The 26,782-nt window shown below is 48.7% G+C and overlaps 1 protein-coding gene across 6 annotated transcripts in view; it reads right to left on the reverse strand.

Moving 5' to 3' along the window:
* Positions 1–397: 397 nt before the first annotated feature.
* Positions 398–26,782, reverse strand: part of vps26a (VPS26, retromer complex component A) — a 102,910-nt gene continuing 76,525 nt past the window's right edge. For 2 of the 6 annotated variants that reach the window (XM_038821940.1, XM_038821934.1), the window contains 5 exons: positions 21,540–21,646; positions 21,386–21,454; positions 9,144–9,286; positions 6,289–6,307; positions 398–1,403 (listed from right to left, as the gene is read on the reverse strand). In XM_038821940.1, the coding sequence (XP_038677868.1) occupies positions 1,300–1,403; positions 6,289–6,307; positions 9,144–9,286; positions 21,386–21,454; positions 21,540–21,646 (442 nt within the window). In that variant the 3' untranslated portion in view covers positions 398–1,299. Of the gene's footprint in view, positions 1,404–3,110; positions 3,140–6,279; positions 6,344–9,143; positions 9,287–21,385; positions 21,455–21,539; positions 21,647–26,782 lie in introns of those variants that run through there. The other 4 variants (XM_038821937.1, XM_038821936.1, XM_038821938.1 and 1 more) reach the window with 4 other exon arrangements.

Below are 26,782 nucleotides of genomic sequence, written 5' to 3' on the forward strand. Positions count from 1 at the left end.
ACCCTGGAAGTGCAGATGGTTTTAGTTTAGATAGGAATCATGATCGGCTTGGAGCGCCGAAGGGCCTGTTCCTGTCCTGTTCTATATTGTTATTACACTGCATTGAAGGCAATGTGGCCTAGCTGGATGCCCAGGATTGATGCACATTATGGGCTGAATGAACCTCTGCACTGTAAGGATTCTATGGTTCTAATGTCATAAATTAATTTTAATCAAAGAGAACTTCAGTCAAGCCTTCCTGCTGCTGGTCGTTACCCAGTAACATGGATGTTAGGAAAATAATTAATCAGCAATGTCCTCCGAATATCCTGTTGAGTGTCACTATCTGGGCTGATGCAGAGTCAGAGCCAGTGACACCAGTCACAGTGTACATTATAGACATTGAATTCAAGTGTAATTGGATACACTGGCAAAGACTTTATTGAATATAGAGGAGATACATTTTTCTGGATGGTATAATACATCTGAAATAACAGTACTTAAAATATTTCAATTTTTTCTTGATATCAGTCACAGACATGCAGGTAAATATTTGGCATTAACTGGCTTTAACTGTTCTCAGGCACTTTACAGGAAACTTTACCCCTACACTGTACCCTCACTGACAGTAACTGCATTGCAGTACAGGTCAGAGTACAGGCCCCAGTACAGTGCATGCTCCTTGGGAAATGAGGTGGGGTCCCCAGTGAGTTGGGGGAGGGGGAAAATGGTGAGGGAGATCAGAGATAAAAGACTGGGCCCTGGGCTCAGTGCTGTGTCTGCAATGCAGACAGAGAGAGGTTATATTGCTACCTGGAGCAATGCTGGGAGTTGGAACGTGCCACTTTTTTTTTACACCAAGCAAAAACAAAAATTATTAGTGAAACAGGACCATCACCAAACTTCAAAGAACAAAGAATCGGTATGCAAAAGGCTGAAAATATACAAACAATAAATATACTCTCAACATCTGTTCTCATCAAGCATTTGTCTGTTATGTTTGAAATGGAGGAGGTGAAATCTGATCGAAGCCGATTAAGCATCTGTACAACAGTAATTCCTGGGTTTAAATAAATCCACCACCATGCACAAGTACATACAGAACCATCAAACCAACATGTTGCTCAGTGTAGATTTTTAGTGCATAAGTTCAAACAAAAAATTGCAAAATGTGCAGTATAAAAAGCTAGCTTTAGAGTTCCAGTGTTTGAGAAACCATTAGTGACCTGCAGAAAGTTTAATATCACAAAGAAACTGTGGGATCACGCATAGCGACCATGTCTGTGGGAACAGAGATCTCGCTCACTCTTTCCTCATATTTCAGGCTGTTGAGCAGAGGCCTGTGGCTCTGGTGATTCCAGACGCTGATGGAAGTTGGTTCGTTTCCTCAACTTCTCGGGAGCTTTCCTCCACAGTACAATCTCCTGTCAGGGAATTAAAACAGACAGTTGAATGGCCAGATCCAAGATTTTCACCATTGATTTTTTTCTTGCTGGATGAGAGCCAGCTGGCAACACTGTACAAACATCCATCCATCCATCCACCCAGTATGAACCCAGGATCAGTGACAGACTATTTAATCAATAGGACTATTTAATCAATAGGATGCAGAGCTGGGCTGAGAAGTGGCAGATGGAGTTTAACCCTGACAAGTGTGAGGTTGTCCATTTTGGAAGGACAAATATGAATGCGGAATACAGGGTTAATGGTAGGGTTCTTGGCAATGTAGAGGAGCAGAGAGATCTTGGGGTCTATGTTCATAGATCTTTGAAAGTTGCCACTCAAGTGGATAGAGCTGTGAAGAAGGCCTATGGTGTGCTAGCGTTCATTAGCAGAGGGATTGAATTTAAGAGCCGTGAGGTGATGATGCAGCTGTACAAAACCTTGGTCAGGCCACATTTGGAGTACTGTGTGCAGTTCTGGTCACCTCATTTTAGGAAGGATGTGGAAGCTTTGGAAAAGGTGCAAAGGAGATTTATCAGGATGTTGCCTGGAATGGAGAGTAGGTCATACGAGGAAAGGTTGAGGGTGCTAGGCCTTTTCTCATTAGGAGAAGGATGAGGGACGACTTGATAGAGGTATATAAGATGATCAGGGGAATAGATAGAGTAGACAGTCAGAGACTTTTTCCCCGGGTGGAACAAACCATTACAAGGGGACATAAATTTAAGGTAAATGGTGGAAGATATAGGGGGGATGTCAGAGGTAGGTTCTTTACCCAGAGAGTAGTGGGGGCATGGAATGCACTGCCTGTGGAAGTAGTTGAGTCGGAAACGATAGGGACCTTCAAGCGGCTATTGGATAGGTACATGGATTAGGGTAGAATAATGGAGTGTAGATTAATTTCTTCTTAAGGGCAGCACGGTAGCATTGTGGATAGCACAATTGCTTCACAGCTCCAGGGTCCCAGGTTCGATTTCGACTTGGGTCACTGTCTGTGTGGAGTCTGCACATCCTCCCAGTGTGTGCGTGGGTTTCCTCCGGGTACTCCGGTTTCCTCCCACAGTCCAAAGATGTGCAGGTTGGGTGGAATGGCCATGATAAATTGCCCTTAGTGTCCAAAATTCTATGATTAACCTAGGATAAAAGTTCGGCACAACATCGTGGGCCGAAGGGCCTGTTCTGTGCTGTATTTCTCTATCTATCTATAATCACAGTCCTAGGCCAATATTTATCCCTCAATGTCACAAACAGATTATCTGGCCTTTGTCACCCCGCCTCGCCAGGTCAGTTTTTGGGAGTTTTGTGCGTGCGTATAGGCTGCTGCATTTCTAACAGTGACTACCCTTCAAAAGTAATTCATTGGCTGTAAGTGCTCAGAAATATCATGAGGTTACAAAAGGCACTATACAAGTGCAAGTCTTCTTTCCGCGTTGAATTTTAGAGGATATGATGGGGTGTGTGTGTGTGTGTGTGTGTGTGTGTGTGTGTGTGTGTGTGTGTGTGTGTGTGTGTGGAGTGGCCATTGGAGGGTGCTAGTCACAGGCTGATAGAGAATCCGGAGTACAGCTTGGTAAGAAACAGTGGCTCTAAATATCATTTCCAAAAATTAAGTGGAAAACTGATAGCAGAGGACTGGAGATGAAAAGTATGACTCCCCTCGCCAGGTCAGTTAGTTTGAACTGTTGTTGAAGAACTACAAAAGTTTATAATACAAAATACAGGGATGGTGCAGGCGGGAGGGATTCAGATTTCTGGATAACTGGGGCTCTTTCTGGGGAAGGTGGGACCTCTATAGACAGGATGGTCTACATCTGAACCTGAGGGGCACCAATATCCTGGGGGGGAGATTTGTTAGTGCTCTTTGGGGGGGTTTAAACTAATTCAGCAGGGGCATGGGAACCTGGATTGTAGTTTTGGGGTACGGGAGATTGAGAGTATAGAGGTCAGGAGCACAGATTTGACTTCGCAGGAGGGTGCCAGTGTTCAGGTAGGTGGTTTGAAGTGTGTCTACTTCAATGCCAGGAGTATACGAAATAAGGTTGGGGAACTGGCAGCATGGGTTGGTACCTGGGACTTCGATGTTGTGGCCATTTCAGAGACATGGATAGAGCAGGGACAGGAATGGTTGTTGCAGGTTCCGGGGTTTAGGTGTTTTAGTAAGCTCAGAGAAGGGGGCAAAAGAGGGGGAGGTGTGGCGCTGCTAGTCAAGGACAGTATTACGGTGGCGGAAAGGATGCTAGATGGGGACTCTTCTTCTGAGGTAGTATGGGCTGAGGTTAGAAACAGGAAAGGAGAGGTCACCCTGTTGGGAGTTTTCTATAGGCCACCTAATAGTTCTAGGGATGTAGAGGAAAGGATGGCGAAGATGATTCTGGAAAAGAGCGAAAGTAACAGGGTAGTTGTTATGGGAGACTTTAACTTTCCAAATATTGACTGGAAAAGATATAGTTCGAGTACATTAGATGGGTCATTCTTTGTACAATGTGTGCAGGAGGGTTTCCTGACACAATATGTTGACAGGCCAACAAGAGGCGAGGCCACATTGGATTTGGTTTTGGGTAATGAACCAGGCCAGGTGTTAGATCTGGAGGTAGGTGAGCACTTTGGAAACAGTGACCACAATTCGGTGACCTTTACGTTAGTGATGGAAAGGGATAAGTATACCCCGCAGGGCAAGAGTTATAGCTGGGGGAAGGGCAATTATGATGCCATTAGACATGACTTAGGATGTGTTGGTTGGAGAAGTAGGCTGCAAGGGTTGGGCACACTGGATATGTGGAGCTTGTTCAAGGAACAGCTATTGCATGTTCTTGATAAGTACGTACCAGTCAGGCAGGGAGGAAGGGGTCAAGCGAGGGAACCGTGGTTTACCAAAGAAGTGGAATCTCTTGTTAAGAGGAAGAAGGAGGCCTATGTGAAGATGAGGCATGAAGTTTCAGTTGGGGCGCTTGATAGTTACAAGGAAGCGAGGAAGGATCTAAAGAGAGAGCTGAGACGAGCAAGGAGGGGACATGAGAAGTCTTTGGCAGGTAGGATCAAGGAAAACCCAAAAGCTTTCTATAGGTATGTCAGGAATAAAAGAATGACTAGGGTAAGAGTAGGGCCAGTCAAGGACAGTGGTGGGAAGTTGTGTGTGGAGGCTGAGGAGATAAGCGAGATACTAAATGAATACTTTTCGTCAGTATTCACTCAAGAAAAAGATAATATTGTGGAGGAGAATGCTGAGACCCAGGCTATTAGAATAGATGGCATTGAGGTGCGTAGGGAAGAAGTGTTGGCAATTCTGGACAAGGTGAAAATAGATAAGTCCCCGGGGCCTGATGGGATTTATCCTAGGATTCTCTGGGAAGCCAGGGAAGAGATTGCTGAGCCTTTGGCTTTGATTTTTAGGTCATCATTGGCTACAGGAATAGTGCCAGAGGACTGGAGGATAGCAAATGTGGTCCCTTTGTTCAAGAAGGGGAGTAGAGATAACCCCGGTAACTATAGGCCGGTGAGCCTAACGTCTGTGGTGGGTAAAGTCTTGGAGAGGATTATAAAAGATACGATTTATAATCATCTAGATAGGAATAATATGATTAGGGACAGTCAGCATGGTTTTGTGAAGGGTAGGTCATGCCTCACAAACCTTATCGAGTTCTTTGAGAAGGTGACTGAACAGGTAGACGAGGGTAGAGCAGTTGATGTGGTGTATATGGATTTCAGTAAAGCGTTTGATAAGGTTCCCCACGGTCGTCTATTGCAGAAAATACAGAGGCTGGGGATTGAGGGTGATTTAGAGATGTGGATCAGAAATTGGCTAGTTGAAAGAAGACAGAGAGTGGTAGTTGATGGGAAATGTTCAGAATGGAGTTCAGTTACGAGTGGCGTACCACAAGGATCTGTTCTGGGGCCGTTGCTGTTTGTCATTTTTATAAATGACCTAGAGGAGGGCGCAGAAGGATGGGTTAGTAAATTTGCAGACGACACTAAAGTCGGTGGAGTTGTAGACAGTGCGGAAGGATGTTGCAGGTTACAGAGGGACATAGATAAGCTGCAGAGCTGGGCTGAGAGGTGGCAAATGGAGTTTAATGTGGAGAAGTGTGAGGTGATTCACTTTGGAAAGAATAACAGAAATGTGGAATATTTGGCTAATGGTAAAATTCTTGGTAGTGTGGATGAGCAGAGGGATCTCGGTGTCCATGTACATAGATCCCTGAAAGTTGCCACCCAGGTTGATAGGGTTGTGAAGAAGGCCTATGGTGTGTTGGCCTTTATTGGTAGAGGGATTGAGTTCCGGAGCCATGAGGTCATGTTGCAGTTGTACAAAACTCTAGTACGGCCGCATTTGGAGTATTGCGTACAGTTCTGGTCGCCTCATTATAGGAAGGACGTGGAAGCTTTGGAACGGGTGCAGAGGAGATTTACCAGGATGTTGCCTGGTATGGAGGGAAAATCTTATGAGGAAAGGCTGATGGGCTTGAGGTTGTTTTCGTTAGAGAGAAGAAGGTTAAGAGGTGACTTAATAGAGGCATACAAAATGATCAGAGGGTTAGATAGGGTGGACAGCGAGAGCCTTCTCCCGCGGATGGAGGTGGCTAGCACGAGGGGACATAGCCTTAAATTGAGGGGTAATAGATATAGGACAGAGGTCAGAGGTGGGTTTTTTACGCAAAGAGTGGTGAGGCCGTGGAATACCCTACCTGCAACAGTAGTGAACACGCCAACATTGAGGGCATTTAAAAATTTATTGGATAAGCAAATGGATGATAAGGGCATAGTGTAGGTTAGATGGCCTTTAGATTTTTTTTTCCATGTCGGTGCAACATCGAGGGCCGAAGGGCCTGTACTGCGCTGTATCGTTCTATGTTCTAAAATGACACTTACCGAAACAGGTTATAAAGGTCTGTCAGCATAGATTTAAAAAAAACAGGTAACTTGGCTAAGATAGAATTATTTGGACAGATACAGTTTACATGAATGTTCAAGTAGTATTTCACCAAATGCAAGGGATCCAGAATAAAATTAATAACCATGACTGCAGTGTGTACCGTCAAAAATGTGCACTACAGCAACTCAACGAAGTTTCTTCAGCAGCAACTCTCAAATTTATGACTAGCACCAACTACTAGGATTAGGGAACATCATCACTACTAAGATCCTCATCAAGCCACACACTAACCTGACTTGGAACTATGTCACTCGGTTAAAAGCCTTTCCCTCCCTCACAGCATTGTGGGTGTGCCTACACAACATGGACTGCAGTGGTTCAAGGCAGCGGCTCACCACCACCTACTTAACTGCAATTAGGGATTGGCAATAAATGCTGGACTTATCCCACAACCCAAAAATAATTTTGAAAGGGGGATTGTGGCCTGTTAGTCAGAAAGATTGTCCCCTACTGGCTAGCCCAGCCCAGAACCATCCCACACACCATGTGACAGAACGAGGCAGGTTGTAAAAGTGCGAACAGGTGTTTAATGTGACAACATACATACAGACACGTGCCCGAGCCCCGATCACTAAATGTGCCCTGCACCCGTACCAACTTAAGTGGTGTCTAATTTTCCAGCCTTATGGGTCCTAACGCTATGTCTAGGTGGATCGCCAGACAGCTTATCAGGAATGGAAGCGGCCTGCTGAGATTCCCATCCTGTGACCCGAGTCCCTGTTGGTAGCCGTCTTCTGGACGACCAGGCCTGGGTGCTGCTCGGGTATCCGGGTGGCGTGGTGCCTCCCTGATCTGCATACTGCTCCCCCTGCCACTGCCAGTCGTGATGGCCCGCTCTCGTCTCAGCCAGGGTCTGCATGCTTGCGGCCATGGAGCACAGAGAGTGGACCACCTCCGGCGGAATTGCAGCACATCACGCTGTGACTTTGACACCTTCTGGGTATGTGTAACCTCCCTCTGCATCTGTGTCACATTGGCCAGTGGCTGGGCAATGCCACCAACCCTCTGTGATGGCCCGCTGTGACCAGGTGGCTCTGGCTGCCTGTGAGAGGACAGCCCTGTCCTGGGCCTCGGCCACTGCCTGCACAGAATACCCCAGGCCTTGGGCATGCTGATCCATAGCCGCAACTCTCGCCCCCAAGGCCTCCACTGCAGGTTGTAACAGTGTTAGTCTGGGTGGCGCACATGGCTGGCACCACCACCTGCTCCTGCACATGGTTGGACACCTCCAGCTGTGCTTGCAGGTGGTGGCTGCTTGCCGACAACCCCTCATGTAGTCCCTGGCTCTGTGACTGCATCTCCATAATCGATGGGCCTGTCCGTTCTCCTCCAAGGTGGACGGCAGGGCCTCAAACTCGGCGTAACTGAATTGTGGGCCACGCATCTTTCTGCTAGCTTGTTGGCTGGGATGGTGTGTGGGGAGTGAAGTGTGTATATGAGGCTGCAGCTTGTCAGCCTCCCGAGTGTCAATTGTGAATCCGGTATCATTTCTCATTGGAATTTCGTGTTCCACCTGGTGCCAATGCTAGCTCCTTAAGTCGCTGAATCGGTTCAGGTGTGGCGCCAGTTTTGCTGTCGTGAAAGTTCACGTATCCTTATCCTACCTCGGTGTCAACACAATCTCAGGAACAGAGAATCCCACCGCCTATGCTTTTTTTCATGCGTAGAATGATCTCTCTGGACTGTCCGCAACAATGCTCGTCACTGTACCTTGGTACACGTGACAATAAATCTAAATCTAAATCTAAATCTGTGGAATAAGGAAATGGAAAACAAGATTTTAAATTGAGTGACTGGACCTTGTTTTGCAATGGTGAACAGAGACAGGAATTCAAAACCTGGCATGACAATTTATGAAATTTAGTTCATCACCTTGCAGCATCAGATTAAATGGCCAAGAAAATCTCACCTATTGAATAAGAATAATCTTTATTGTTGTCCTTACTGTGAAAAGCTTCCAGTCACCACACTCCGGCGCCGGTTCGGGTATAGAACATAGAACACAGAACAGTACAGCACAGAACAGGCCCTTCGGTCCTCAATGTTGTGCCGAGCCATGATCACCCTACTCAAACCCACGTATCCACCCTATACCCGTAATCCAACAACCCCCCCCTTAACCTTACTTTTATTAGGACACTACGGGCAATTTAGCATGGCCAATCCACCTAACCCGCACATCTTTGGACTGTGGGAGGAAACCGGAGCACCCGGAGGAAACCCACGCACACACGGGGAGGACGTGCAGACTCCGCACAGACAGTGACCCAGCCGGGAATCGAACCTGGGACCCTGGAGCTGTGAAGCATTTATGCTAACCACCATGCTACCCTGCTGCCCCTGAGAGGGGCATATAGAGAGGGAGATATATAGAGGGCATAAGAGGCCATAAGAGGGCATATAGAGAGGGAGAATTCAGAATGGCCAGTTTACCCAATATCACATCTTTCGGGACTTGTGGGAAGAAACTGGCGCATCCGGAAGAAACCCACGCTGACACTGGCGCACAGTGTCACTCCGCACAGACAGTGATCCAAGCCAGGAATCGAGCCTGGGACCCAGGCGCTGTGAGGCAATAGTGCTAGCCACTGTGCTACCATGGGGCAGAAAAGAGGTTTCTGCCCTTCCACTGCTTCTCAACTATGTAACCGGTGTGCAACTCTGCTGTTCTGTCAGCAAGCTGGTTGATCATCTCATTCTCACAACATATTCAGAACTAGGGATTGAACCCAATCTGTACAAAATTGTCCCCAGTCACACAGTGGACACCCAATAAGGCTAATTGAAATACCTGTTGTTTGAAATACCGTCTATCTTCTTCATCGACGAGAACCAGGTTTAAGAAGTAGCGCACAGAGAATTTTTTGTTGACGTCCCTCATTGTTGGGGTGAGATCATATCCTGCCAGGAAGAGTCTAATTGGAATGGATTCACCTTCATATACAAACAAAAAGATGTTTACTTTTGAATGAATAAGCCGGCTTTAGATAATATTGCTGCCGATATTTCCATCTCTCCCAAAGGCACTTGGATACAACTACACATAATTGCAATTGCTTCCTCAGAAGCAGTGGGTCTTCACACAAGCCTAGATTGAGGGGCAGTAAACAGACATGTGCTGCTCCAGCAGTAATCGCAGTAAACTGGATTCTGATTAGAAGAGTCTAAACCACTCATGGGTGGGGTGCTCACTGAGTGTGTACGAGTGTGAGAAGGCGCAAGTGGCCGCTTGAGGGGGAGGGCGTGCGAGGGAATGCGCAAGACATTTACTAGTACACAGCAAAGTAACAATCCAGAAAGAATGCTGTTCAGTTTGAGAGTTTGCAAATCAAGTCAACAGGTTTATGAAATCTGCCTTAAACTAAAATTCCACTAGTCCACAAGCCAGACACAACCTGATCAGAGTAACACACCATGGCTCACGTGGAATTTGAACATAACCCAGCATCTCGTTCACAGCTAATTCCATCCCACACTGTTTGTGCATTGAGAGCAATAAATTAATGAACGGCCTTGTGCCCTTCACCAGTCTATCCCACCTGTGTAGCTCTTACTTCCACCATGTAGCACTGGCAGATCAGCCCAGTGAGAATTTTTTATTGCCACCTCTGTGGTCTGCGATAGCACAGACCTTTCATTTTGTTCTTTTCCACCTTCGCCCATCCACATAAAAGCTATTACATTTCACCATTCTGATGAAAGATTATCGACCTAAAACATTTAACTGCTGAATATTCCAGCATTTTCTAGTTAACTATCTGGTCGGCTTTGACTTGTCCCATTATGGAGTTCAGGTTAATGGATTTAAATGGGAAATACACCTGCCTCTTTCTGACAATTTCAAACTCCCTCTGGGATCAAGATCTCATCAAAGCTTCCTCTGCACCGTTCTCTACCAACCCTGGTTCTGAACTGATCAGTCTGTCCAAATTCAATAACTATTTTGAAGTGTATTTTGGAATGTAAATGAGGGAGTTATTTGAATAAAGATTTTATCCCTCACTCTGATTATTTATTCACGAATGCAAAGATCAACAATTCCAAATTAAATTCCACTTTGCCCAAGTAGTAACTGCAGAGCTCCATATTGAATTCTCAGATGAACCAGTCATTCCCATAAAGGATCCCCAAAAGCATTATTCAAACATCAGTATCCAAGTCTGCTCGCAACACATCGTCCCCCGCTCCCCTCAACCAATAAACTAGATACCCAATTTGCAAGCTGGAATCTTGCTATGTGCAAAATGGCTGCCACATTTACCAATACAGCAGTCATGAAATTTAATTCTCTACCATAGAAAAGTTACAGCAGACTTCTGGTGGCGGCCATGAAGGAGTAGGTTGCACATTTGGTGGCTCCCGCCGCCGGGTCGAACCTTTGGACCTTTTCCCCCCGATTTCTTTCTCGGATTTTACTTGCAAAATTGATAGCGGACGCAACTGACTGTAAGGTGGAGTAACATACCACTGCATGGATAGGCAGACCAGGAGTGCTCTCATAAGGAAGAAATGGGCGAACAGAGGCCTGGGCTGAAGCTGCAGCGGGAAAAAGCATGGCGGACGACCGGAGTCCTGGCTCGACAACCCAGCGGTCGACGGAGCAGCTGATGAAGTTTATCAAAGATAACCAAGCAGAAACAGGAATGCTTTGACCCGATTAGGGAATCGATTGCTCGGCTGGAACAGAGATTGGATGCTCAAGATCGGGCGATCCAGAAAGTGGAGAAGGCACTGACCGAGCAGGAGGAACACCAAACAGCAATGGAGGTGCAGGTGGGGATGCTGAGAGACCAGCAGAAAAGGCTCCAGGAGAAGGTGGAGGATCTAGAGAATAGGTCCTGCCAGCAGAACTTGAGGATTGTTGGTCTCCCGGAGGGGTCTGAAGGAGCAGATGCATATATAGTGGGTATGCTCGAGAAGCTAATCGGGGATGGGACGTTCACCTGACTCTTGGAGGTGCCCCGCCCCCCTCCCAGAGGGCGATGGTGGTGAGATTGCACAGGTACCTGGATAAGTAGCGGTGGGCCAAGCAGACACAGAGCTGTAAATGGGAGAACAGCAACGTGCGCATTTACCAAGAAATGCCAGGAGAAGAATGGGATTCAACCAATTAAAGTCGACCCTTTTCAAAAAGAAGGTGAAGTTTGGACTGCTATATCGGGCCCGTTTTTGGGTCACCTATGAGGAGCAACACTTCTATTTTGAGTCGCCCGAGGAATCAATGAACTTCGCCAGAAGGACTGGCAGGGGACTGAGGTGTTTGAACTTTGCTGCAGGTTCACGTTAAAAATGTTTTTGTTTTTGCACTATATTTGTAATGCCTTCTGTATCGATTCTGGAGCTGCAGCGTACTTTTTTATTGAAAGTTAAAGTTTACATTTGTATTGGTGGGGAATTTTCGATGTGGGGTTTTTCTTTTCTTTTTGTTTCTTTCAGTTAACTGGGCTGGGACTGTTTTCTCTTGAATATGCGTGTCCCAGCAGGGGGGAAACAATAGGTGGGAAAATGGGCACCATGGGCAGGCTACCAAGCTAGCTGGGCGGGCTGGCTCACAGAAGTGTAGTGGGGGGTAAGCAGATGTTATGCTTGTTGAAGGGGGCGGTTTTTACTGTGCTGTTATTGAGAGGTGGGGAATTGCTCTGCTGACAGGGGAGGGACTGTTGCTGGGGGACAATAGGGACATCAGGTGGGAGGCTGTCTGTGGGCGGGTGCGAGCTATGGACCGGCCCAAGAAAGGTGATAGCTGATTGGCGGAGGGAGGGGTCACGAAGCCCCCCGACCAGGCTGATCACGTGGAACGTTAGAGGAGCGTGTTCGCGCATTTGAGGGGATTGAAGCCGGACGTGGCAATGTTACAGGAGACGCATCTTAGGGTAATCGATCAGACAAGACTAAGGAAGGGATGGGTCTGGCAGGTATTTCATTCAGGGCTTGACTCCAACACTAGGGAGGTCGCAATCCTGATTAATAAGCGAGTGCCATTTGAGGCGGGAAGAATAGTTGCGGATGTGGGAGGTCGGTACATCATGGTTAGTGGGAAGCTGGAAGGGCTGGTGGTGGTACTCGTGAATGTTTACTGGGATGATGTGGAGTTTATAAGGAGGATGTTGGGGAAGATCCCAGACCTGGACTCGCACAAGCTGGTCATGGTGGAGGGGAGACTTCAACACAGTCATTGACCCAAAACCAGACCGGTCAAGCTCAAGGACAGGCAATGGACAGGGTGCCAGCAATGGCAAAGGAGCTAAAGGGGTTTATGGAGCAAATGGGGGGAGTGGACCCATGGAGTTTGGGCGGCCGAGAGTGAAGGAGTTCTCTTTCTACTCGCACGTACATAAAATGTACTCCCAGATCGACTTTTTCATCTTGAACAGGGCTTTACTGACGGGGCCAGTGGACACCGAGTACTCGGCGATCATGGTCTTGGATCATGTCCTGCACTGGGTGGAGTGTGGCCAGCGCCCGCATTGGAGCTTGGATGTCGGACTGTTAGCAGATGAGGTGGTGTGCGGGTGGGTGAGGAAATGCATCTGACATGGGAGAAGTCTCGGCAGAAATTGTCTGGGAGGCACTGAAGGCGGTGGTCAGAGGGGAGCTGATTTCGATACAGGGAGAAGGGGGTGTCGCTGGGGGAGCGAGTAGAGGCGGCATCATGTAAGGGCACGAGTTTGAGGGCATTGGTAACGGCGCCTCTGCCATTCCCGTCGGCACGGTACTCCACCAGCCCCATGGTGGTGGCGGCCCTGAGAGTCTGGGGGCAATGAAGGAAACATCTGGGAGCGGAGGGTGCTCTGCAATAATTATTGGTTTCCCAGGGAGGCTGGATGGAGGGTTTCGGAGATGGCAAAGAGCAGGGATCGAGAGGTTGGGAGATCTGTTCATAAAGGGGAGGAAAAATTTGAATTGACGGGAGGGAATGAGTTTAGGTACCTGCAGGCGCGGGACTTCCTATGCAGGCAGGTCTCAACCTTCCCGCTCCTGATTCGACTTCCGGGCGACGAGCAGAGCGGTCGCACTAAAAGGGGGGCTCCCGCGGAGTGAAGAGGCCGGGGCGTTTATCTCCACAGCGGGGAGAGCAGGGCAGGGAATGGTACCCCCCCCCCCCCCACCACCCACCCACCCAACAATACGGCCGACAGAGGATCCTCAGCGGCGGCAGGTCCACACACACACACACCCCCCCCCCCCCCCCCCCCCAGCGGCACCAGAGCGCAGGCCAGGAGCGGAGCGGCAGCGACCCGGTCGGAAGCGGGGCCCAGCTTGCGGCAAGAAGGGAGCAGCGACCTAACCACCCCCCACCACCGGGAGAGCGCGGGGTGCGACCAGCGGCGACCCAAAAGGAGCAGCGGGGACCGACCCAACCCCCCCACCGGCAGCGACCACCACGAGGCAAGAACAAAGAGACTCTGAACCAGAAGCCTCTCTCTCTCTACCCTGGGTGAGTGAGGGGAAAGGAGGAAAAAGAGAAGAACTTTTACAAAAAGAAAACTGTTAAAGAGAGGGGAGGGGGAAATATATACATATATATATATTTTTATTACTTTTTTATTTTATTTTATTTATTATTTTATTTTTTATTTTTTCTCTCCTTGCACTCTCTTGTCCCATCCAAAATAAGCCCACCTAAGAGGAGTTGTATAAAAGGGGGAAAATAAAGTAGCAAAGGAAAGGAGGGAGGAGGGAAGAAAAAGGGAAGAGACAAAGAAAGATAGGGTGCAGAAAAGGGGGGGGGGGAAAGAAAAACAAGGGAAGAAGAAAGGGAAGTGGGAGGGAAAAAATGCCAGAAGAGAGCCAGATCAGAGGGGGAAGGGTCACCAGATACAGACCGGGCAAGGGGCGAGCCAGCTCAGGCGAGCGAAGCGGCGGAACAAAAGTATCGCCGCATCGAAAAGAGCTGGACCGACAAGTGCCCTCTCCCCCGGGGCCAGGGGGGAGCGGGAACTGGAAGGCACACTTTACTGAGGTGCTGAGGGAGCAGTTGCAGGTACGCAAGGCAGAGGTGAAGGCAGAAATAGAGGCCGCAATGCAGGCAGCAGTGGCCAGGGCCATGTCAGGGGTGCAGCAGGCCCTGACCAGACTAGAGGAGAAATTGGATACCCAAGGGGAGAAACTGGAAGCCCAGGAGGCGACCATTAAGGAGCTGGAGAAAGTAGCGACTGACGCGAGTGACCGGGTCACGGCCCTGGAGAAGGAGGTGGCGAGACTGGGCGCAACACAGGAGAGCCTGAAGGGCAGAGTAGACGACCAGGAAAACCGCTCAAGGAGGCAAAATGTCAGGATAGTGGGCCTGCCAGAGGGGAGCAAGGGTAGAAACCCCACAGCATACGTGGCTGAGATGCTGGGCAACTTAGTGGGGAGGAAAACTTTCCCCAGCCCACCGGAAATGGACAGAGCACATCGGTCGCTGCGCCCGAAGCCCAAGGCAGGGGAACAACCGAGAGCAGTCATAGCCAAACTGCACCAGTACCGGGATAGGGAGACAATCCTGCGCTGGGCCAAGGAAAATAGAGCTTGCAAATGGGAAGGGCACGCCATCCGAATCAATGAGGATCTTGGGGCAGATATAACTAGGAGACGGGCTGAGTTCAACAGAGCGAAAGCAGCTCTCCACAGGAGCAGAGTGCGTTTTGGTATGCTGTACCCAACTAAACTCTGGGTCACATACCAAAACAGGGAATATTTCTTTACAGCCCCGCTGAGGCGAATAGGTTCGTCGAGGGGCACGGGCTGGAAAACAACAAGGGGGGGTAGGGACGAGGGGCCCCTGGCAGCAGGCAACGACACGCCGACGGGGGGGGGGGGGGGGGGGGGGGAGGCAATGCCAGCCCCCCCACCCCGGCAGGAACACCCAGAACAAAGAACAAACCACTGCCCGAGGGACCGCTCCAGGTGGGAGGCCAGGCCCCAGCACGAGGGAACGAGAGTATTGGAGAAGGGAGAGCAGGCCAGAGGGGTGCAGGGTAGGGTGGGGGAAGAGCGGGCAGAAAACTGTAGAGGCCCGGCAGGGGAGAAGTGAGACAACAACCCCCGAGAGGAAAGCCACCGTACTAGCAGGAAAGCTAGCGCCGGGGGCACGCAACAAAGCAGGGCCGCAGCGCACCCCCAACAGGGGGGAAGGCGCCAGGCAGGGGAGGGGACACCCGTCAAAGTCGGGAGAGCAAACGGGGACAGGAATAGGGGATAGAGGGGCAAAGGAGGGGTATACGGGGGAGGAGGGAAAAGGGAGAGAGACCGGGGGGGGGCCCACACAGGGAGCGAGAGACCGGGGAGGGGAAATGCAGGGACGGAGGGACAAGAGAGGCCAGAAAAGGAACAGGGCTACAGAGTGCCACAACAAAGGGCTCGAAACAAGGAACCGCTGCAAGCACCCACCCAGTACGGTCTGTGGGTGAAGGGGCCCCCCAGAGTGCAGGGGACTACCTGCGTGGTGGAAACACAGTGGACGGCCATGGCGGGTGCCCCCGGGACAAAGGGAAACCCCGGAGCGCAGGGACCCGACCGCATGGGGAGAGCAGTGACTGCGGCCACCCTGGACGGCCCCCTAACAAAGGGAAACCCTGGAGGGCAGGGGCGCGTCCACCAGATAAGTATGGTTAATCCCACAGGAACAAGGGGGCAGAAGCCCCCCACCAGGATAATCACCTGGAACGTAAGGAGATTTAACGGCTCAGTAAAGAGATCCAGAGTCCTCACCCACCTTAGAAATATGAGGGCCGACATAGTCTTCCTCCAAGAGACGCACTTGAGGGAGCAGGACCAACTGCGGGTAAGAAAGGGCTGGGTGGGACAAACCTACCATTCCTGTTATGGGACAAGGGCCAGGGGGGTGGCGATCCTGATCGGCAAGAGGACAGTTTAGGGCGAAAAAGACGGTTACAGACCCAGGGGGGCGGTATGTCATGGTCAGGGGCACCTGGATGGGGCACCGGTAGTTCTAGTCAACGTGTATGCGCCCAACTGGGACGACACGAGTTTCATCAAAAAGACCATGGCAGAAATCCCAGACATAGCGACGCATCGACTAATCATGGGGGGGGACTTCGACTGTGTACAGGATCCAAAGACGGACAGATCAAACCCCAAAACGGAGAAAACCTCAAGCATGGCAAGGGAACTCAGTCACTTTATGGAGCAGATGGGAGCAGTGGACCCCTGGAGGTTCGCCCACCCGGGGGAGAAAGAATTCTCCTACTTCTCCCCAGTACACAACGCTCCACACTACATGGACATGAGGCTAGAGACGGGAAGGGCCCAGCGCCCCACATGGAGGTTGGACGGTGCCTTACTAGCTGACAAGGCCTTCAGCGAAAGGATAGCGCGGGCCATAGCAGAGTACACGGAGAACAACCAAAACGGGGAGGTCTCACCCTCCACGTTCTGGGAAGCGCTTAAGGCCGTACTAAGAGGGGAAATCATTGCCTTCGAAGCGCAAAGAGATAGGGAGGAAAGGGTGGCTAGGCAGAAGCTGGTCGACTCCATACTGGAGGTAGACCGTAAATACTCCGAGGCCCCGAACGTAGAGCTCCTGGCGGAGAGGAAAGAACTACAAAGGAACTTTGACCTGCTCTCCACCAGGAAAGCAGTGCACCAACTCCGCCAGGCGCGCGGGACCCTGTACGAACACGGAGACAAAGCCAGCCGCCTGTTGGCACACCAGCTGAGAAAGCAGGCAGCCACCAGAGAAATTGCGCAAATCAGGGGTACCGGAGGCACGTTGGAAACAGAACCAGAGAGGATTAACAAAACCTTCAAGGCCTTCTACCAAGAGCTGTACACCTCAGAGCTGTACATCTCTCTGCTGAACGCAGACGCCAAAATACTGGCCAAAAGGCTAGAAGACTGTGTACCCGAAGTGGTCGCAGAGGATCAGACGGGCTTCGTCAAAGGTAGACAGCTTACCTCGAACATCAGGCGCCTGCTAAACGTGATAATGACCCCCTCCCATGACTGGAAAGGGATCCACAAATGGAATCTCACCAGTCTGACGGAGGAAGTAAAAAAGGACTTGCAAAGATGGAACACATTCCCACTCTCCCTCGCGGGGAGAGTCCGGACGATCAAAATGAACGTACTGCCCAGGTTCCTCTTCCTGTTTAGATCTATTCCGATCTACATCCCCAAGGCCTTTTTCAAAGCGCTGGACAAACTAATCATGGCGTTCGTATGGGGGGGGGGGGGGGGGGGGGGGGGGCCTAGCCCTCCCAAACCTACAATTCTACCACTGGGCGGCAACAGCCGAGCGACTTAGGGGATGGATCCAGGAGCCAGAGGCCAAGTGGGTGCGTGCGGAGGAGGCCTCCTGCATGGGGACCTCCCTCCGGGCCCTCGCCACGGCAGCACTCCCATCCCCACCCAAAAAACACTCCAGCAGCCCACTGGTGACAGCCACCCTCCAATCCTGGAACCAACTGCGGCAGCAATTTGGCCTGACCAAAATGTCAGACAAGGCTCCCATCTGCAACAACCATAGGTTCACACCACCACTGACTGACGCCACCTTCAAAAGGTGGAGGCAGGACGGAGGGACACTGACAGTCAGGGACCTATACACGGACGGCAGGATCGTAACACTGGACGAACTGACAGAGAAATTTCGGCTAGCCGGGGGAAACGAGCTACGGTATCTGCAGCTCAAAAACTTCTTACAAAAGGAGACAAGGATGTACCCACAACCGTCACGACAGACACTACTGGAAGACCTACTGGACGCAAGTATCCTAGATAAAGGGAACTGTAGCGACATGTATGGCCGACTGGTAGAAAGGGCCGATACTGTACTGGACGCAACAAGAAAGAAATGGGAAGATGACCTGGGGATTGAGATAGGGTGGGGACTCTGGAGCGAAGCACTGCATAGGGTCAACTCCACCTCCACGTGCGCAAGGCTCAGCCTGACGCAACTAAAAGTGGTACTTAGAGCCCACTTAACAAGAAACCGTATGAGTAGGTTCTTCCCGGAGGTGGAGGACAGATGTGAACGGTGCCAAAGAGGCCCGGCCAACCACGCCCACATGTTCTGGTCTTGCCCCAGACTTGTGGAGTACTGGACGGCCTTCTTCGAGGCTATGTCCAAAGTGGTGGGGGTGAGGGTGGAGCCATGCCTGATAGTGGCGGTCTTCGGGGTTTCAGACCAGCCAGATCTATTCCTGGGGAGGAGGGCGGACGCCCTTGCCTTTGCCTCCCTGATCGCCCGCCGTAGAATCCTGTTTGGCTGGCGGTCAGCAGCACCACCCAGAGCTGCAGACTGGCTGTCCGACCTCTCGGAATCTCTCCAAATGGAGAAAATCAAATTTGCCATCCGAGGGTCAGACGACGGCTTCCACAGAACGTGGGAGCCATTCATGCAATTGTTCCGGGACCTGTTTGTGGCCAACGAACAAGAGGAAGAATAGTCGGGTGGCCAAGAATCAGGGGAAATGGACGGGAATCGGGGGAAGGTAGCCGGGGGGGGGGGGGGGGGGGGGGGGGGGGGGAGGGGGGGGGCTACGGGTTCGTTATGGGGGTTTGTTCTCATGGTTTTATGCTTATTTCTTTTTCTTGTTAATTTATTGTTTTTGTATTGGAGGGGAGGGGTTACTGTTTTTCTCTGTTGTGATACAATTTGCTGTTGAAAACTTGAATAAAAATTATTCCAAAAAAAAAGGAAGGACAAAGCCGCAAGCGGCAGTCTGATGGCAAGCTAAGGCCCAAACCAAATTGTAAATAAATGCCTATAAACATGTGCCTCGGCCATATTGGGGAATGTAAAATATGTATGCCGATTAAAGGGGGTGGTTATTATGAAGATGCTTGCCTGTAAATATACATGTTAATTTTTGCGTGTTTTTTTTTCTAATAATTTGTAATTTGTTGGATATAAAATATGAAAACTCAATAAAAAACATTTCCAAAAAAACCTTCCCGCTCCTACCACCAAGGAGGATACAGGACAGGGTAGTTTCCAGAATGTGGGTGGGAGAGGGAGGGTTTCAGACATCTCTAAAGAACTCATGGGGTCAGAGGAAATGCAGACTGAGGAGTTGAAACACAAATGGGAAGAGGAGTGAGGAGGAGAGATAGAGGATGGTCTCTGGGTGGATGCATTGCGTAGAGGCCACATCATGTGCCAGGCTCAGCCTGATACAATTTAAGGTCGTTCACCAGGGATAGAAGACTGGTGCGCAAGGTGTGCGGGAGGACCAGCAAATCATATTCATATGTTCTGGGCAGGGGTTTGCGGATGTCATGTCCAAGGAGCTTAAAAACAAGGGTGGCACCGAGTCCAGAGGTGGCGATTTTCAGTGTCGGAGGATCCGGAAGTCCAGGAGGAGAAAGAGGCAGACGTTTTGGCCTTTGCCTCCCTGGTAGCCCGGAGGCGGATATTATTAGCTTGGAGGGACACAAAGTCCCCGAAGTCAGAGACCTGGCTCACTGTCATGGCTAGCTTTCTCTGTCTGGAGAAAATCAAGTTCGCCCTGAGAAGGTCAATGTCAGGGTTCATCCGGAGATGGCAGCCGTTCGTCGACTTCTTTAGAGAAAATTAACAGTCAGCAGAGAAGGGGGGTTTGGTTTAGCTTAGTTTAGCATGTAAGAAAGTTGGGACCTGTGAGAGAGGGAGGCGGCCTTTGCACTATGTTTATATTTGTATGTATACTGTTTTTTTCTGTTATTGTTACAAAATCACAAATATCTCTAAAATGTTTTACAAGAAAGGTTACAGCACATGAGGCCATTCTTGTCCATGTCAACCAAAGGACACCCAGGTGCCCTTTCTAATCCCACCTTCCTGCACCCGGTCCATTGCCCTGTAGCCTACAGCACTTCCAGGTAATTTAAAAAGAAAAAGAGTTCGGGGTCTCTGCCTCCACCATCAACTCGGGCAGTGAATTCCAGGCATCCATGACCCTCTGCGTAAAAAAGTTCTTCCTCATGTCCCCTCTACACCTTCTGCCATTAGGCTGAATCTATGTCCCCTGATTCTAGAATTCTCCACCAAGGGAAACAATTTTACCCTGACCACTCTATCTTTTTCCCTCATAATTTTGTACACCTCCATTAAGTCACCCCCTCGATCTTCTTTGTTTCAAAGAAAATAATTTAAAAATTACATGTGAAATGTTTTAGTAACTAATGTGACCTACTTCTATCCAAGTTATTCTGCGAAGCATGTTGAGAGGATAAGGTAATATTGAAATGCAGCTGTAACATTTTCCTCTTCCGTTTCTCATTTTAAACAAGCCAAGCGACAGCCACAATTAATGTTCTGCAATATACAGGTTCTCCCAGCAGTAGGAAATCATACTTTAGCCTCTTTTCTTATCCCATCACTTCACCATCACCGGTGATGAGCACGGACCCACCAATATGTCACATTGCTGGTATATAGTTCAAAATAGCTTTTTGCAGTCACAGGCTGAAACTATGCTGTTATGTAGATCTACACAAGTCACTGAAATCCAGAGACCCAGCATCATGTGAATAGCAGCAGGAAGTTTACAAGACAAGGACGCGACCAGGAGTCATAGATGTTTACAGCATAGAAACAGGCCCATGTCACCCGGTTTCTATCACTCAGAAGCGGTATACTAGTATGTGGTCTGGTATGGAGGGCATTAGCTACGAGGAGAAGTTGGATGAACTCTATCTGTTCTCAATTCGGGCCTAGTTTTTCGTAGAATTTACAGTGGAGAAGGCGGCCATTTGGCCCATTGAGTCTGCGCCGGCCCTTAGAAAGAGCACCCTACCTATGCCCATACCTCCACCCTATTTGTACACCTCCAACCTATCCCCGTAACCCCACCTAACCTTTTTTTGGACACTATGGCCAATTGACCTAACCTGCATGTCTTTGGACTGTAGGAGGAAAGCGGAGCACCCGGAGGAAACCCACGCAGGCACGGGGAGAACGTGCAGTCTCCGCACAGACAGTGACCCAAGCTGGGAATCGAACCTGAAACCCTGGAGCTGTGAAGCAATTGTGCTAACCAGTGTGCTAACGTGCTGCTCAAAGCACTTTCAGGTGTTTCTAGTTAAGATAAATATAATACAACACACCTTTAACAGGAGCTCCATCCATTATTTCATACTTGGCAATAGTTTCCGTCTCTGTGGTTGTACTGGGCCCTAATAAAACAAAAGAACACTCATCAGGCAATCAAAATATCCTGATCGCAGACAACAGAGAATAAATGAACAATGCTCTCCTTACCAATACCAGTGATCTCTTTTTTGATCAGCTGAAGTTCCATATGCTGGATTTTGATTCTCACCAACAGGAAGTAGATCTTACCAACAATCACATCCTTCAAGTGATATCTATTAAAGAACCAAAATAACACAGGTCTGAGGACTGGGATGAGTAGCTTTTTTACATATATTCATATCATATATGTACACACACACGCACTTGAACCACTTGAGCAATGCTGTTATATGAATTTCTACTGATGTTTTCTTCTAAGTAATCACATTTATTGTAAACTGGATGAAATTCTAAGTTTTGTATCTTCTGCATTTTGAGATGAACGGGACTGTGTTGAACATATTTGGCAGTGGAAATCGTTAATGTCACAATGCGATAGTCCCAATCATAAGCACAAACTTATGGGGCCTCACGGTAGCATGGTGGTTAGCATCAATGCTTCACAGCTCCAGGGTCCCAAGTTCGATTCCCGGCTGGGTCACTGTCTGTGTGGAGTCTGCACGTCCTCCCTGTGTGTGCGTGGGTTTCCTCCGGGTGCTCCGGTTTCCTCCCACAGTCCAAAGATGTGCGGGTTAGGTGGATTGGCCATGCTAAATTGCCCGTAGTGTAAGGTTAATGGGGGGATTGTTGGGTTACGGGTATACGGGTTACGTGGGTTTAAGTGGGGTGATCATTGCTCGGCACAACATCGAGGGCCGAAGGGCCTGTTCTGTGCTGTACTGTTCTATGTTCTATGTTCTATGACAAAAGTTTCAGATTCTGGGCATCTGCCTTTTGCTGTGAACACAAATGCATAGTAGGAAGTGTTTTGTTGGGTTGTGGCTACTCGTGATGTATGACACCATTACCTAATCTTGGAGAAGTTACCAAGAAATCTTTATTAACATTACTCAACTATATACATATTTACAGCAGAGGGTAAGGGACAGAGAGGACTCCATGGCATGCCCTTACATGTTGGTACCTAGCTCAACACTGTGAACTAAGCACCATTGTGCAGTACTGTACTCAGTTTCAGGTTAGCGCTTAATGTACTGCATCCTTCTATTACACCTTTCCACCACCTCCTTAACACCCACCCCAAAGTCTTTATCTCCTGGATATGAACATAGAACATACAGTGCAGAAGGAGGCCATTTGGCCCATCGAGTCTGCACCGACCCACTTCAACCCTCACTTCCACCCTATCCCTGTAACTCAATAACCCCTCCTAACCTTTTTGGTCACTAAGGGCAATTTATCATGGCCAATCCAACTAACCTGCATGTCTTTGGACTGTGTGAGGAAACCGGAGCACCCAGAGGAAACCCACGCAGACATGGGGAGAACGTGTAGACTCCGCACAGACAGGGACCCAGCAGGGAATCGAACCAGGGACCCTGGCGCTGTGAAGCCACAGTGCTATCCACTTGTGCTGCCCATAAAATATGGACTGACAATATTTACTTACAGCTTGATTTAAGTTGTCTTATCATAAGTCTTGTGTACTTAACTGCACTATTACAAATAAGAACTAACTCTAAACTACTTTGGTTTTTAAAAAATAAATATGGAGTACCCAATTATTTTTTCCAATTAAGGGGCAATTTACCTACCCTGCACATCTTTAAGTTCTGGGGGTGAGACCCATGCAGAAACAGAGAGAATGTGCAAACTCCACACAGACAGTGACCCAGGGCCGGGATCAAACCTGGGTCATCAGCGCCGTAGGCAGCAGTGCTAACCACTGCGCCACCCTAACTCTAAACTACTTTGTGATTAACATTTTAATAGCATGCTTTAAGAGAGTTCATGCTACCCCATCTCCGCACTTCAAGTCCTTGATGTGGTCAAGATGTCATGTCCTCTGCCTTATCTCACTTGCGTCCAATTGAGAGGGTGGTAGGATGTAGGGGTTGTTCATCTTGGTGGTGGATTGTTAGTTGGAGCCAAGTGTAGGCATGGCTTCATGTGCTTTTTCCATTGACGAGTATTAATAATTATAATAATCTTTATTGTCACAAGACAGCTTACATTAACACTGCAATTACGTTACTGTGAAAAGCCCCGAGTCGCCTTATTCTGTTCTGGTACAGAGGGGAATTCAAAATGTCCAATTCACCTAACAAGTACTGTATTGCACTCCGCCTGGCCAGCCTGGTTGCTGTGGTGGTGGTTTAATACACTGAGTGGTGGTCACTTCTTTCTGGGAGAACGGGAGTGGTAACCATCTGGCTGTCAATTGCATTCCTTCTTTTTCCACGTTTCCACTGTCAGTCTTCTGGAGTTGAGGGGCAGCGGTCCTGAGGATGGAGGCAACTCACTGGTTCCAGTGGACTCTGGTTTCATCACACTTGCTGGTAGTTGTTGGGGCTGTGTGTAGTTCGTCATCTGAACTAACTGCACCATGGTCACTGTTGGAGACAGGCTTTGCAAAAAATCATTCTGGCTCTGGCGTCACTTCCACTGGAGGTACTGTGGTCACCCCCTGCATTACTTCGCTGTGCTTTTAGGGAGGGTGTTTCAGCAACAGTGGGTGTACTGACACAACACAGACTATAGCGGTTCAAGGCAGCAGTTCACCAATATTTTCTCACTAGCAATTAGGGATGGGCAATAAATGCTGGTCTCGCCAACAATATTGACATTTTCTAAAGTGCACAAAACTCCCAATAAAGTGACTGTTTCTGACTTCCACCCATAGTGACTTAGTAGACAAACCCTCCTCGATTACCTTCTTTTCTACAGCTGTGATGCACTCTCTAATTAAAAGTGCCATGCCCTCTCCTCTTTTAACTCCCTCCCTATTCTTCTTAAAACCTGTAAACCCCAGAACATCCAACAACCATTCCTACCCCAATGAAATCCATGTCTCTGTAATGGCCACAACTTTGTAGTTCTAAGTACTGATTCATGCTCTAAGTTCATCTCCCTTATTCCTGACACTCCTTGCAATGAAACAGACACACTTTAACCCATTCCACTGAATGCAACTTTGCCCTATCAACTGTCTATCCTTCCTTACAGACTTGCTGCATACTATTTCTGCCTGTTCAACAGCTACCCTATCCTTCGATCCGTAGCTCTGGTTCCATCCCTCTGCGAAACTAGTTTAAACCCTTCCGAAGACCTCTAGCAAACCTCCTACCCAGGATATTGCTGCCCCTCCAGTTTAGATGCAATCCATCCTTCATGTCCAGGTCCCAACTTCCCAGAAGATATCCCAATGATCCACATAACTGAAGCCTTCCCTCCTCCACCAGCCCGTAGCCACATGTTCAGCTGCAATCGCTCTCGGTTCGTTGCCTCACTAGCACATGGCTCTGGTAGCAATCCTGAGATCACTACTCTGCTCATCCTGCTCTTTAGTTTCCAACCTAACTCCCATAAATTACTTTTTAGATCCTCACTTTTCTTAGCTATATCATTGGTGCCAATGTGCATCATGACTTCTGGTTGCTCCCCCTCCCCCTTAAGAATCCTGTAGACACGATCTGAGACATCCCTGGCCCTGGCACCCGGGAGGCAACATACCTTCCGGGAGTCTCGTTCGCGACCACAGAATCTCCGATCCGTTCCTCTAACCATTGAGTCTCCTATCACTATTGCTTTTCTATTCGCCTCCCTTCCCTTCTGAGCTACAGAGCCAGGCTCAGTACCAGAGATCTGGCCGCTATGGCCTTCCCCTGGGAGGTCAGCATCCAAAATGGTATACTTGTTTTGAAGGGGAACGGCCACAGGGGATCCTTGCACTGTTTGCCTGTTCCCTTTCCTTCATCCGACTGTAACCCAGTGACTCTGCCGAAAGTTGTCATCTTTCAGATCAAATATTAAATTGAGGCCCTGTTTGCCTCCTCACATAGTTCTCCCATGGCACTATTTTGAAGACAAGCAGGGGAGTTATGTCCAGTTCAGGCCAATATTTATTCCTCAATCAAGACCATAGAAAATGGTTATCAGCTCTTGAACCTTGGGCGTGGCTACCTCTCTGTAACTCCTCTCTATCACCCACTCTGCCTTCCGGATGATCCAAAGTTTATTCAGCTCCAATTCCATAACGCGGTCTCAGAGGAGGAGCTAGAGTTGGGTGCACTTCCCACAGGTGTAGTCAGTGGGGACATTAATGGTGTCTCTTACCGCCCACATCCTACAGGAGGAGCATGAAACTGCCTTAACTTCCATCTCCTCTGATCTGAATTCCCCAAGAGGTTTAAAAGGGAAAAAAAATTAGCGATTAAACACCCGTAAATCCCTTAAAAAATAAAAATACTGCTGCTGCTCTCTCAAGTGAACCCTCTAAAATTGTGATTCTGCTGAATAATACTGTCATGTGAGAGTACCTTTAAGTGGGTATTCATAAATGGGTGTGTATATAAATATCTGTAGTGAGAGTACCTTTAAGAAATGGGTGTTTACTACTGCAGTGATGTCAGAGAGTGAGTGGAGCTGGGCTGTCTGTCAGCTTTTTACTTTCGTTTTAGGCTGTTTGCTGCAGGGTGTGTTTTTGGTTTCGTTTTCAGTGTTGCAGCTGAAGCCAGACCAAGCAGGTGTACTGCTATTCTCTCTGCCATCAAAAGATTATCGCTTGATCATTTGGTGAATTCAGAATTATAAATGTTCTCAGTAGTCGATGTAAACCTAATGTGCTTCTGTTGAAAGGTGTTTCTTTTGTCTTCTGGATGTTGTTTGGGAAGTTATTAAGGATTACTGAGTCTCATATTACTTAGTGTTGTATTCTTTGGGGGTTGTATCTGAATTGATGGTTGCTGAGTTCATTGATGGTTCACTGTATGTTTTAAAAAGGTTAACTTGAGTTCATAGAATAAACATTGTTTTGCTTTAAAAAATACTTTTCCATTTCTGCTGTACCACACCTGTAGAGTGGGCGTGTGCTTCCCATACCACAATCTATTAAAAGTTGTGGGTCAGGTGAACTCCATGATACACTTTGGGATTCTCTAAACCCTGGCCCATAACAATTCAAATATAGCTTCCTGCCTCCTAGAAAAAACAATTCTTATCTTACAGTACGTAGCTGAGATTCTGCCCTGTGATCAAGGTGGAACTCTGCCCTCCCACTCGGCTCCCAGTCAGCTGCACTCTTTGTAAACTCCTGGCTCCCCTCACACTCTCTGAGGAAATGTAGGAAATGAAAGGAGCACCTTGCTCCCTCCTCATCAAACTCCCTCAGTCACCGAACTCCCACTTCAGCACTCTAATGCAGCCTAAGGCAGCACTCCAGTGCTGTATAGTTACAGTTATAATGTTGG

Source organism: Scyliorhinus canicula, chromosome 16 (assembly GCF_902713615.1).
Source record: "Scyliorhinus canicula chromosome 16, sScyCan1.1, whole genome shotgun sequence".
Lineage (NCBI taxonomy): Eukaryota > Metazoa > Chordata > Chondrichthyes > Carcharhiniformes > Scyliorhinidae > Scyliorhinus > Scyliorhinus canicula.